The sequence below is a fragment of the Nothoprocta perdicaria genome, unplaced genomic scaffold (genome assembly GCF_003342845.1).
Source record: "Nothoprocta perdicaria isolate Ctin4 unplaced genomic scaffold, notPer1 scaffold_76, whole genome shotgun sequence".
NCBI classification, from domain to species: Eukaryota; Metazoa; Chordata; class Aves; order Tinamiformes; family Tinamidae; genus Nothoprocta; species Nothoprocta perdicaria.
The window spans coordinates 2,107,787-2,120,637 of record NW_020456043.1 but is presented as its reverse complement, the minus strand read 5'-3'; the positions used below and the strand labels follow the sequence as shown (position 1 = coordinate 2,120,637).

The following is a 12,851-nucleotide window of genomic DNA, read 5'->3' as shown; positions in this document are numbered from 1 at the left end:
GTCTCTGTTTGGAGCTCGGTGCCCTTTGGCTCTTTGGCAGGATCTCTTTCAGGGCTGTTATCCGGTTGTTCTTTGTCACCTGGCTCAGAGGGAGCTGCCTCCTGAGGCTGTTGGGAAAACAAACTGCTCAGTATTTAAAACTGACCCAGCCCCGCAGAACGCTGTAACGAGCGGCCCAGACCACTTGTTTCTAGGAACAGCTCAAACACCTACAGCCGTGAAGCCGCACTGGAAGATCCCGGGGCCTTCCCCAGCCCATGGTCTGGTGGCCGTGGTGTACGTGGGAACAAGGGAGGGATCAGCTTCCCGARGATTTTAACGCAGGGATCAGCTTCCCGAGGATTTTAACAAATCGGGATTTTATTTCATTTCTGTATGAACGGTCCCTGCCAGGGACAGAGGTTCAGCCCCTGGAGTGGGCGCTGCAGCCCAGGCCACGGGCTCTGCTGGAGCTTGTGTTCCAGCAGCCACAGAGGTGAGACCGTTTCTGCACTCCGGTTTATGGCCCCTGCACATTTATCTTCCCAGCAAGAAAAGATTTAAATGGATTTCTAGCACAGTTTCTACCAGAAACCCAGTCAGTCTGGGAACTCTACCTCACATTTTCCTATTTCCACAACAAACCTTTCATTTTCTCTGACAAAAAAAGTGAGACTAAAGAAACTAGTGGCTACATTCCTGTGCACTCCAACTATAAATAAGAGAGATTCTTGCTTTTAAAACAGAAAATGAAGAATTGAGAGARCCAACCTATGTTTCTAATATGGGTGCAAATTTCCTAAATGTTTTTTTGATAAGTTCTTTAACTTTTCCCTTTCAGCTTCCTACATTGTAAAGGGAGGCAGTTTTAACCACGTATACTGGCTACCTGGTAAGCTTTGCACAGACAGGATGACTGAGGAAGAGGGGCAGCCGGAATGAGGCCTTAAACACGCTCAGCAGTGATTTTCAGGCCACCTTTAAGGTTGGCAGTCCCACATTTAATTATCTACACAATAGGAAACCACCGAGGATTCAAGAAATTGCACTGAAAACCATAAAGAGACTCGACTCTTCCAAAAGCTTCACTGGCGTGACGAGTAAAGAGAGAGTAAAACAGCGGGGTTCCCTGAGCACCGCTCTCCATCCTAATGAGGCCCAGCAGGTTCCCGGCCTCCTTCTCCAGGATGCCGGGGCCCCACGGGGAAGCTCCGGATATCGGTGCCTTTCCCTGGATGCACCCTCCAAAATGCCGGCCCACACGTGTATGTGAAGGCCGTGGGTCACCCACTCCTTTCCAGTTCAGGAGCATTTGGTCGGTTGTGAGGAGAGCTGCCCTGACCCGCCTGCAGCACCAAGCGAGTGTCACCAGCTCCAGAGGCTACCCGAGGCCCCTCTAAACAGAACCCCAGAATGGCCGAGGTTGGAAGGGACCCCTAGGGATCATCCATCCCAGCCCCTGCTCCAGCAGGGACACCCAGAGCACGGGGCACCCGGGCGCATCCAGGCGCCTTGGGAAGATCTGCAGAGCAGGAGCCTCCGCAGCCTCCCTGGGCAGCCTGGGCCAGGGCTCGGGCACCCTCACACCAAACAAGTTCTTCCTCACGGCCACACGGAGCTGCCTGGGCTTCACCTTGTCCCCACTGCCCCTTGTCCTGGCACTGGCCACCACCCAGAAGAGTTTGGCCCCTTCCTCCCTCCATCCTCCCCTCAGGTGTTTGTCCATGYTGATCAGATCCCTCTCMCCCTTCTCTYCTCCAGGCTCAACAGGCCCCGCTCGCTCGGTCTCTCCTCACACGAGCTGCTCCAGCCCCTTCCCCATCCCTGTSGCTCTGCGCTGGCCCCTCTCCAGCAGCTCCACGTCCCCCTTGTCCCGGGGAGCCCMGAGCTGCCCCCAGTGCTCCAGGTTTGGCCTCCCCAGAGCTGAACACCAAACGTGGTCACACCACCACATGCCAAACACCAAACGTGGCTTTGGTTGGCTCTGCTCTCACCACCAAGGAGGGGCAGCGCGTGGACGCACTCGCCCTTCCTGGAGCAAACACCGCGTCCAGGGCCGGTGTCGCAGCCCTCCTGCCACGCACAGTTGGCTTCCAGACACTGGCCACATTAGGTGGCACCAACATATGTTTCCTAGCTGCAAATGCAGCCTTCTCTACGGTTCTCCCTGCTGCAACAAGGCAGAGCAGGAACAAAGCTGCTTCAGTCGTGTTTGAGCAATACATGCAACCAGCCGAGCTCTCACCTGCAGCCTGATGTGACTTTTGTCCTCAGCAACGTCAAGCACTTCAATTAACGGCTGGCTCTCGGGCACTGGCTGCTGGCACGAGGAAGGGCATAAAACAGTGTCTAGAAACCCATCGATGTTGTCCTCGCTGACAAACCATCTCTCCTAAAGAAAGGKAGAAGCAGGTTATGTTTCGTGTTATACCTCAGTGCTTCTGGAGCAAGAAACCCACCGAAAACAACGACAGAGCCCCGATTCACAGGGCAGCCTTCCAAACAGTCACTTCTAGTTATGGATTTAGACATTTGGGAGGAATGGGGTGAAGGGAAAAGGAAAAACAGTGTTGAGCTGCTTGTGAGGAGAAGCGTGGATCTGCATCCCACCCGGAGGGAGGTCAGGAGGTGCTGGCTGCGCAAGGCAGGACACTGCGTGGAGCAGYAGGGGCTGCAACACTGCCCCTCTGCCTTCAGTTGTCTTAAAATCAGAGAAGATTGGRGATTTGTTTCAATGTCTTTCTTTAGGAAAACGCAAACACCTCTTTGCATTGCGATTCCAGTGCACATGAATGCTCAGGTTTCAAGATCGAACCTTATAAAGCAGAGACCATTAAACAGACACGATGGCAGCTGTTTGGCACCCGTCCATGGAGACTTCTCCCATCTTCACCAGTTGAAGGAGCTGGAGGCATCTGCACTTGTGCAGGCCAAGCCAAAGGCCCTTCCCGCCGCCGCACACACCTCGGGCAAAGGCACAGCTCTGTTCCTCAGGTCTCAGCAACTTTGCTTCTGTCTCGGCTTTCTCACCTGCTGCCCTTACCGTGAGCAGGTCTCTTCGCCTCCAGTTTTCCTGCACAAAATGGGGCTAATGGTCATTTTTTTTTCCCCTCAATTTGCTGCTGTTTTGTCAGGGACCCAAGTGAGCATCTGCGCTCTTGATAAAACTGGTACCCAACTGGTAACGTCTGCACAGAGCGGCCCAGTTGAAGCAAGGCACGGGCGTGGGAAGCCAGAGAGGAGAGGCTTCAGAGGACCACGGTTGGCGAAGCGCCGCTGTGTGCCAGAATGCGGCAAATCCCGTCCCCGGGTGACGCCTCCCGGATCCATTTGGCCACACGCTCCCCCGCGGAAACCGCAAGGTTCAGGTTGGCTCCAGAGCGGCGAGGAAGGGCAGGCGCTGCGAGGGGCTCTGACACAGGGCCCCCCACGCGGGCACAACCCCCCAGGCACAGGACAGGGCAGGAGACACCGCCGGGGACCAGGGGCAGCGCGGGGCGGCCCTTCCGCCCGAGCACCCGCGCGGCGCCGCTTATCCCGAGCGCAAACCCGTGGGCCCCGTGGCAGCCAACGCCACAAACCCCTCGGGAGGTCACTGCGGATTCCAAGCAAAATAACTTATTTGCTTCCCAGCAAACCCTGTTAACGCGCTGACACGGAATGCAAGGGCTATTTATCATTATTTCGCACGGGGCATAGAAAAGCTACGGCTGGTGATGACGTCTGTAGCACTTTGTCCCGCTCCTGTGCGCCAGTTGGAGCAGGTCGAACACCACCTCCTACGCTTGCCTTTTAATAAATAGTGAAGATTTCACGGCAGCGGCTTTTTGTACTCGCGGGGAGTGTGYGCCGAGGCGCTTACGCCACCGCAGATGTTATCAAAGCACAGACCTTGGCAAAAGCCAACGCRGGAACACGTTCGAAAGGCCGTTTCCTCTGGCTCGGGGGAGCAGCAGAGGGCAGGTGTCCACAGAATGATTTAAATGACCCTGTAGAGTAATTCTTCGGCTTTAAACAGTGCATTTCCTGATATTTATGATAGTCCCTTAGCAACTTGGAATTTCAATTGATTTTCCCCGTACAGACTGTCTTCTGCTGCTTGGTACACACACATTTTCCCTCGTGACTGAGCACGGCCGTGGGCAGGAAGGACGTTGGCTCCCGAGCGCCGTGCGGAGCGCGCGCAGGAGCAGCGGGCGCCACGCGGAGCCCCTGGCCGAGGCTGCTCGTCCCAAGGACACGGATTGTGCTCGGAACGTCCCCGGGCCCCTTGGCACGGAGCTGCCTCCCACGCAGGCTGCCCAAGCCCAGGAGCGGGGCAGGGTTTGAAGCGAGGCCAASGCGAAAGGCACCTACATCCCCAGAGCTCCGGGATCCCTCGGTTCCTGGGATCCCACCGCAACCAGGCAGGAGGACCTGGAGCTCCACTGGAAGAAAGCAAATTACTGCAAATTACTGGAATTACTGCACAGGGGGAAACCTTCTAAATGCTCTTCATGGCTGCAAACATTAAACAGGCCAGAGGCTTTGGCCAGCTTAATCCAAACACTAATGGTGGTTCCTGATATAACCGTGTTCCATATACGTGTATTATTTCTCAAAATGTACTTACCTATTAAAGGCTAGGCAGAAATTAGTTTCTTGCATAGCAGAAGCAAAATAATTCTTTTTAATGTAGTTTGGAAAAGAGATTGCTTCAAAAAGAGAACCCAACACTGCATTTGTTCTGTTCTCCTTTGCTGTCCTTCTCTGACCTCCCCAGCAAAACTTGCCAAGCGTCCTGAAACACCGAGCACACAATTAATTGAACCAAAAATAAACATTTGTAGGACTAAGCACAAAAGTCCTAGTCTCTGGCATCGCCTTCCAAGAGCGCCCTTTAAGCACAGTGTATTAACTCTTCATAGCATTTGGCAAGTCAAAAATTAAAAATCATCGATTGAAAGGTTCAAAGAAGGTTTGTAACACAGCTCAAAGCTGGCTGGAAATAGCAGCAAAACCCCCGCGCAGCAGGAAAGGCAGCCAGACTGCACCTGACCTCGCTCTCCCATGGGATCCTGCACTTCCAGGGGGATTTGCAAGCAAGGGAGCGAGCAGCACAGTTCTGCACCGGGAAGATGTGGATGAACCGGCCCCTTCCGAGTGTCCGTTCCAAGGCAAGGAGCCCGTTTCCCCGCGAGGCCTCACCGGGGATCCCCAAGGCGGCCCCAGCGGCACCGCTCGCCCACGGCCACCCCGACATCGCCTCGGGGCTGCAGCCRCAGCAGGGCTCGCTCTGAGGCACCGCCGCTTCCCAAGGGCGACGAGAGCCTCGACGGGATCTMCTTCGTGACAGCAAAATCCCTGCGCTCGTATGCTGGGTAACACGTCCACTAAAGCCTTTAGATGACAAGATGACCATGAGGCAGCAGTGTGTCCTGGTGGCCAAGAAGGCCAACRGGATTCTGGGGTGCATCAAGAAGAGCGTCTCCAGCAGGTCGAGAGAGGGGATCGTCCCCCTGTACACAGCCCTGGTGAGGCCACATCTGGAGACTGTGTCCAGTTCTGGGCTCCCCAGTACAGGAGGGATGTGGAGCTGCTGGAGAGAGTCCAGCGCAGGGCTACCAGGATGCTCAGGGGCCTGGAACGTCTGCCCTGTGAGCAAAGGCTGAGGGAGCTGGGCCTGTTCAGCCTGGAGAAGAGGAGGCTGAGGGGGGACCTGAGCAGTGTCTACAGACACCTCAAGGGAGGCAGTGAGGAGGATGGGGAGGCCTCTTTGCAGTGGTGGCCAGCGACAGGACTAGAGGAAACGGCCACAAACTGAGGCACCAAAAGTTCCAGAGGAACTTAAGGAAAAAATTTCTTGACAGTGACAGTGCCCGAGCCCTGGCACAGGCTGCCCAGAGAGGCTGGGGAGGCTCCTGCTCTGGAGATCTTCCCAACCCGCTTGGACACAACCCTGTGCCCCGTGCTCTGGGTGACCCTGCGTGTGCAGAGGGTTGGACTGGATGATCTCCAAAGGTCCCTTCCAACCTTAAGGATTCTAGGATTCTATCCAGAAGGTCAGCCTGCACACAACAGTTAAACAAAGCTTTCCTATCACTGAGCAAATCCCCCTTCAATATCTATGTTGAGCAATTCTTGCAAACAGTATAACATATGCTTAGCTAAAACATAAAAAGCTCAGGATTGTTTTAACATGATACTTTTCATATTGTTAGAAATAAATACATCTCAATACATAGTGAAGCAGAGCAAATATTTCTCTTCCTGCTGCTGCTGCCTGGAACCTCACAGAGGGCTGCCCGCATCCTTGACAGGAGAGAAATCCTGATATTCGCCATAAGAGAGCATGGGCTTTTGCTGCAAGAGGGTTTGCTCTTCCTTGTCGAGCAAAGAAGAAACTACCTTGCACAGTAATGAAAACAAATCAAGAAGTTTCTCTGCACCACTATATTGAACAACGTCAAAGCTTGTGATTGGGATCACGAGAAATAAATTAGACGTCAGAACGTGTATACGGATTAAGACAGAAGGTGGGAGCACAAKTGCCCATGTGATTGTGTTGGGTTTAGGCCAGACACGTCAGGGATGAGCTGATATCAGGGAGTCCCTCCTTCAAAGAGGAACATCAGAGGACATAATCAGCAGCAGAGAAGGGCACATCCTTTGAAGGAAGTTATTTTAGACCCACGTGGCATGTGGACCGACAGGAGCGGGAAGGGACTGCTGCACACACTGCAATCACTGCTTTAACCCACCTTTCTCTAACCACACAAAAATTAGTGCATATGACCCTAAAACCGCAGGCACAACTAATTAAATRCCACATGCTTTTCACGTGCTGAGCCTGCAAGTCCAAATAACGTTCTGCACAGTCCAGATACACTCAGACAAAGACCAGGTTTAACTTCTATCAGAGAGCCAAGCATCTGAGACCAAACATAAGCAGACGGTTCTTTGAGAAGGTTTAAGTCATTCCTAACTCCAGCTCTGCCACACACTGTTCCCCCAAGCCTTTCTCACCACACCTACAAGTTTTATTAATGGTTATTTAATTCTCCACCATTCTTTTCCATCATTCACTCCCCAACCTCTGTTACCTTACGTGACTCTCTAAGGCTCTCTARGTTACCTTATGGTGACTCTCTAATGCTGGAGCTTCCTAGGCCTGAGCCCTCAGGATTTATAAAGCTGGAAGGGAGATGAGTGTCACTGGATAAACTGCAATAAAGGAGCAACAACCCCGCTGCTTCTGCAAAGGGAGGGACAGAAGCAGGGGCTGGCAGCAAAGTCAGGCAGTGCTCCCAGATCCAGGCTCTCCTGCCCCAGGAATCCCAGAGCTTGCGGAAAGGCAAAACTCTCTGCATCTCTGGTACCGGGATGGAGGAGAAAAGCAGTGAGGAAGGATAAAGGTTAAGGCCCTCAGATATAAGATGACTCTGGCCGAAGAAGACAAAGTTAAGGAAATTTTAGTCTTAGGAGGTTTCTGTTCACCATAGCAAGCAGGTAGGTGTTATGATTTGTCCAAGGAACAAAACTACTCAAAGAGAAAGAAAAGCAGTGGCTGCAGAGGCTGGTAAAAAAGTTGTTGCGTGGAGTCAGCAGAGAGCTACCACATGGAGAGCAGGAGAAGCAAAACGAAATCAAGAGCAATCGGGAAGGCAGCAGGAAGGAAGACCSGCAATGACACATTAAAGGTCCGAGGATGGGACTGCAGAGATTTGCTAGATGGAAGTGTTTGCTTCTCACTGCAGTGGGAATTCGAACTGCTCAGCATCTACAGGAACTGAGCTCCGCATGTATCAGCTCTCAGCACAGAGACGTGAGCGTATCCAGCCTTCCAAAATGGAAACCTGCCCCTGCTGTTCTGTTCCAGGCCTCCTGGTCTGGTGGGGCAGCACCGCAGGCAGCACCGCGGCGAGAGCGGCACAGAGCGGGGCCGATTCCCGAGGCGACTGCCCAGCGAAGAACCTGTGCCCAGCAGCCCGGAATCGCGGATCCCCCTGGCATCTGCAAGCAGCAACTCACAGAGCTYACCAGAACAGGAACTTAGTATCCATAAAAAACTTGCCTCTTCTTCAGACACCGTCCACTCGCCCAGTGGCATCRGTAGAGGATAACAGAGTACAAACAAGGGAGCAACAGAGCGACTGGGAGGCTAAAACTTCTGTTCCCTGAGGTTCACAGGGTGACTGAGGCAACTCCTTGGAGATACAGGAGCATACAGGAAATGCAGGAGATACATGGAGACACAGGAAATACAGCTGAGATCAACAGAAACGTATTCAGAACAGAAGCAGAACAGAGATTACAGCAGGAAAAAGAAAGCGACAGAAGTAGAAGAGAAGCTATCAAGAGCAAAGAGTTAATAGAGGACAGCACATAATAGTAGCTCTAATTAAATATTATTTTTTCTCACTCCACTGTAAGTGATTGCAGCTATCAGTGCTGGCATTGACACTTTGGGGAAATAGCAGTTAAAAAAAATAAAAGCAAACAGAATGACTTCAGATTATCTTAACTGCTTCAATCTGTGGGTCYGCTGTGAAAAAGAGTCTGGACCTCAGAAGAAATCAATCCTTTCAGTCTGCTACACAAATGAATAGTCCATTACTGCTTCTGAATCTCCTTTTACTCCATCCAAAATATGTTTCAATATATAAATTCAGCAATTAAAAAAAAAGTTACAAAAGTGATGGATGGCCTCTGTCAGTCAAAGGACCTTCTCTCAGTCACACTGATGAATGTACAAACCAAACATCTTAAYCGTTGGATGGAGATCCAAAGAAGCAAAAAGAGCGATCTGTCGGGGTCACCATTGAAAGGACACTGCAGCAGCACTTGCTCTTCCCAAACTGAACTCCTTGCTCTCAGCAACATTCCCATGTACTCACAGAAAGCTTTTTTCCTCCGTTAGAAAGGGCCGCACTTCGCTACRACAATTTAGCTATAAACACCAACAAAAGAGGGCATCGCAGTGATGCCAAACTAGAGGCTGCAGCAGGCCCGAGAGCTGCTGGTGACAAGGCTGTGAAAGCCGCGTGCCGGAGGCCGGGCAYGGCCGGCAGGGAGGCACCGCGCGTGGCCACGGTGGGAAGAGCAGCCGGGACACCTTTGCTTCCCACACACCCGCGCGTCCCTAACGCCACGGGGAGCTGGTGCCTGGTTTGACGCTGCTCCGGCAGCGAGTCCCTGGTCGAACYGAGTGCCAGGGATGCCGCCTGTTCCGCGCTCACACTGATCTGCAGGCTCCGTTTGGTAAATCCGAGGGCATGGCCTTTCCAGCAGCTCCGGGCAGGTGGCTCTTGATATCCTCATATCCCCTCCTCGCCCGTGGTACTAACCCAAAACAACCACTCGCCTTCGGGGGAGCTGCTATGGCAGAAAGGCCTTTGCCTAGGCCTGCTCAAAGAGAAATAAAACGTGAAGATGAAGCCGCACGTATCCCAGCTGGACAGAGACATCTCCCTTAGGGCTACACGGTGTCTCCTAGCTCTAGGGTTGCAGCAGTCACTGCACGGCCAGCCACCACCCCAGCACACGTGCTCTCTTGCACCGCTGCGATGTGATGCAGGCTGCCAAGGGCTGTATCTGCTCCCAGGGCCGAGCTGCACGCGGCAGGTTTTGTGCAGCCCTGAGCTCGTGCTGTAACGGAGCCCTGCGCAAAGCGGGGCTCCCTCGCGGGACGGGCGCCCCAGCACGAGCGTCTCCTTGGGGACTAAGTGGCGCCAGGCAGACGTGTGCACGTGTCAGGCTCCTACCGTCACGTGCAGCAYTCATGGCCTAGCGACCACGAGAATAAGGCGGTACCTTCACCAGAACTGCGTTCACCACAGTAAGAGAACACAGGAGCAGCCTGACAGAATGGCTATCGACAGCCRCCTGCTCGCAGCTGCTCTTCTCACTGCTGTGTTCCTGCTCGTTTTGAGTGCACACCAATAACTAACAWCTCCCCGACTGGGGCTCATTGCCCTCGTGCAGCCCCAACCGCAGGGCAGGTGCTTGGGCAGCGCCCAATAATCCAGGTGCTCCATGCCCACTGTTATTACCTGCAGCGCGGCATCGGCGTCGAGGCCGAAGAGCAGCTTCTCCCATGGCCCGGTGCTGTCGGGGGCTTTGGCCAGGGTGACGGTGGCGTTGCGGGCCGACACGTCCACGTGGGGCTCTGCAGAAGCCAACGCGTTGGACGGGCAGCACTGGAGGGCGAGCGCGTAGGCGGCGGCGCCGCTGCGGAAGCACAGTCGGTAGTGATGGGCACCCAGGTCCCCGCGCAGGCTGCCGGGCTGGATGCCGGGCACCTGCAGCAGCAGCGTGACCGAGGCCTCGTCCTGGCGGCACTGGAAGGGCGGGCACAGGGCCGGGGCCATGGCTGCGGGGGGCGGCTCCGGGACGGGCCTCCCGGCGGCCGCTGGGGGCTCCTCGTCGGGGCCCGGGGGGGGCTCCGCGCCGCCCGCCTCGGCCTCCTCCGCCGCCGCCGGCTCGGCGCGGGGCGGGCGCGGCGCGGGCCGCGGCACCACGGGCAGCGTGACGAGCAGCTGCCGCGTGTCGGCGCGGAAGGCGGCGCGCCCCGCGGCCTCGTCCACGGCGTAGGGCAGGCGCAGGCGCAGCCGGTAGGCGGGGCGGCGCGAGTCGAGGCGCAGCTCGCGGCCGCGCACCTCCAGCTGCACGCGCGCCGCCGAGCGCAGCAGCGGCAGCTCCACGCTGAGCACCAGCTCGCGSGGCACGGGGCTGGGCGCCGCGTCGCGGCTGCACCGGTAGTCCTGCAGCTCCACGTAGCTGCGCTGCCGCAGGCTCCAGCGCGGCGTCGTGGGGGCGCCGGCGGCGGCCGGGGGCTCCGCGGGCGGCGGCGGCGGGGCCGGGGGCTCCGCGGGCGGCGGCGGCGGGTAGGGGAAGGGCGGCAGCGCGGAGGCGCCGTCGGGCGGCGGCGGGGCCCCGCCGGGCAGCGGGCTGCGGATGACGGGCGCCTGCGGGACGCCCTTGTAGGYGGCGCCGCGCAGCACGGCGGCGTTGGCGCGGTCGAGGCGCACGGCGAAGCGGCGCTCCACGGCCTCGAGCGCCGTGTCGCTGAGCAGGCGGCGGAAGCGGGCGCTGCGCGCGGCCATGCGCAGCGCGGCCGGGTGGAAGACCACGTCGTAGAGCAGGAGGCGGCGCCCGCCGCGGCCCAGCTCCTCGCGGCCCGGCGCCAGGCAGTAGGGCAGCGCCCAGCGGAGCCCGCCGCGCTCGGCGCGGGGCTCGGGCGCGCCCACGTGCGCGTTGCTGCACACGTTGAGGTAGCAGCGGCGGGCGCCGTCCTGGCTGGTGCGCAGCACGTAGCCCGCCGTGGGGTGGATGAACTGCACGGCCACGCCGCGCTCGCGCTCCAGCGCCGTCACCTCCTGCTCGTACAGCCGCCGCTGCGCGGGGTCCGCCAGCTCCGCCGCGTACTCGGAGAGCAGCTGCCGGAAGCGCTCGTCGCGGAAGGCCCGGCGGAGCCGCTCCACCTCCTCGGCGCTGAGGTCCAGCTCCTCCAGCCGCCCCGCGCCCGCCATGGCCGCCCCGCCGAACCGGCACCGCGCGTTGCCGTGGAGATGCCAAACAAGATGGCGACTCCCATGCCGGGTTGCGTGCGTTGCCGTGGAGACGCTAAACAAGATGGCGCCTTCTCTTCCGGGTCGCGCGCGTTGCCGTGGGGACGTTAAACAAGATGGCGCGCGCTCCCGCTTTAGGCCGCCAGCCTGCCCTGGGTCGCCCTCCCTGTTTCTTGGGCCTCTCGCTTCGCGAATGCCTGTGCCCTCGGGACTCGCGAGTCTGCGAGGRGCTGGACCAGCTTTTTGCTTTCTTTTCCCTCCAAAGGAGAGGGATTTCTCMCAAATTCCTTCTCCAAATTTTCAATTCTACAAGTGAGAATCGAGTTCACGCGCTGTTTGGCGGCACTGTGGTGTAAGCTGAGCCACACACTAGCATAGAAGGCTACAGCCTCATTCTGTCCTTCCCGGCTGGTCACTCCTTCAGCGTGATCCCTCGAGCACAGCAGCCTCCACCCAACCTGTGGCAGATGTTTCACAGACCCACAGGATGGCTGAGGTTGGAAGGGACCCCTAGGGATCACCCAGCGCAGGCCCTGCTCCAGCAGGGACATCCMGGTGCCTTGGGAAGATCTGCAGAGCAGGAGCCTCCGCAGCCTCCCTGGGCAGCCTGGGCCAGGGCTTGGGCACCCTCACACCAAACAAGTTCTTCCTCACGGCCACATGGAGCTGCCTAGGTTTGTCCTGTCACTGGCTACCACCCAGAAGAGTTTGTATCCTCCTGTTAAGTATTTGTACATGTTGATAGATCTCTCAATGTCTCCAGGCTAAACAGGCCCAGCTCACTTAGTCCCACCTCATTATATGTTACAGTCCCTTCATCATCTTCGTTGCCCTCCCCTGGACCATCTCTGGAAGTTTCACATCCCTCTTGTGCTGGGCAGCCCAGAACTGCCCCCAATACTCCAGGTGCAGCCTCACCAGAGCTGACGAGAGGGAGAGAGGATCCTCTCTCTCAATCCAAGGAAACTGTCTTTTCCTCCTGTTTTACTTCTTCTTGGCTTGTCCATGCGGTGTAATCCACAACCTGAACTGCCACCAGCGGTCAATACCTCATCCATCTCCTCTAAACTTTCCAAAGCAAAATTCTAKCCTGTCTTTCCAGCCTCTGCTGGAAGCAACCAGCTATCCGTTTGACTCAGTGTGATGAGAACCAAACTTCTATTTATATTCTTAAATAAATAAATAGATGCTTCCTATTTGATATATATGCATCTGGTTCTCAGTTGCCATCTTTCTATTCTGTCCTTCAAATCAACCTTGCTGCCACTCTACGTTTTACTGACAAAGCTAACCAACAACTTTACCTATAAAAGTTTATTTACA

General features: G+C 56.2%; 1 protein-coding gene across 1 annotated transcript; it reads right to left on the bottom strand.

The window, feature by feature from the left end:
• Positions 1 to 2: 2 nt before the first annotated feature.
• On the bottom strand, positions 3 to 11,489 carry DNAAF2 (dynein axonemal assembly factor 2; the record flags this gene model as incomplete). The annotated part of the gene is made up of 3 exons (XM_026051501.1): positions 10,011 to 11,489; positions 2,225 to 2,371; positions 3 to 107 (listed from the first exon to the last, which is right to left on the bottom strand). Coding segments are annotated over exons 1-3 (1,731 nt in total), but the record flags the coding sequence as incomplete, so codon positions are not given.
• Between the last annotated feature and the right edge of the window lie 1,362 nt (positions 11,490 to 12,851).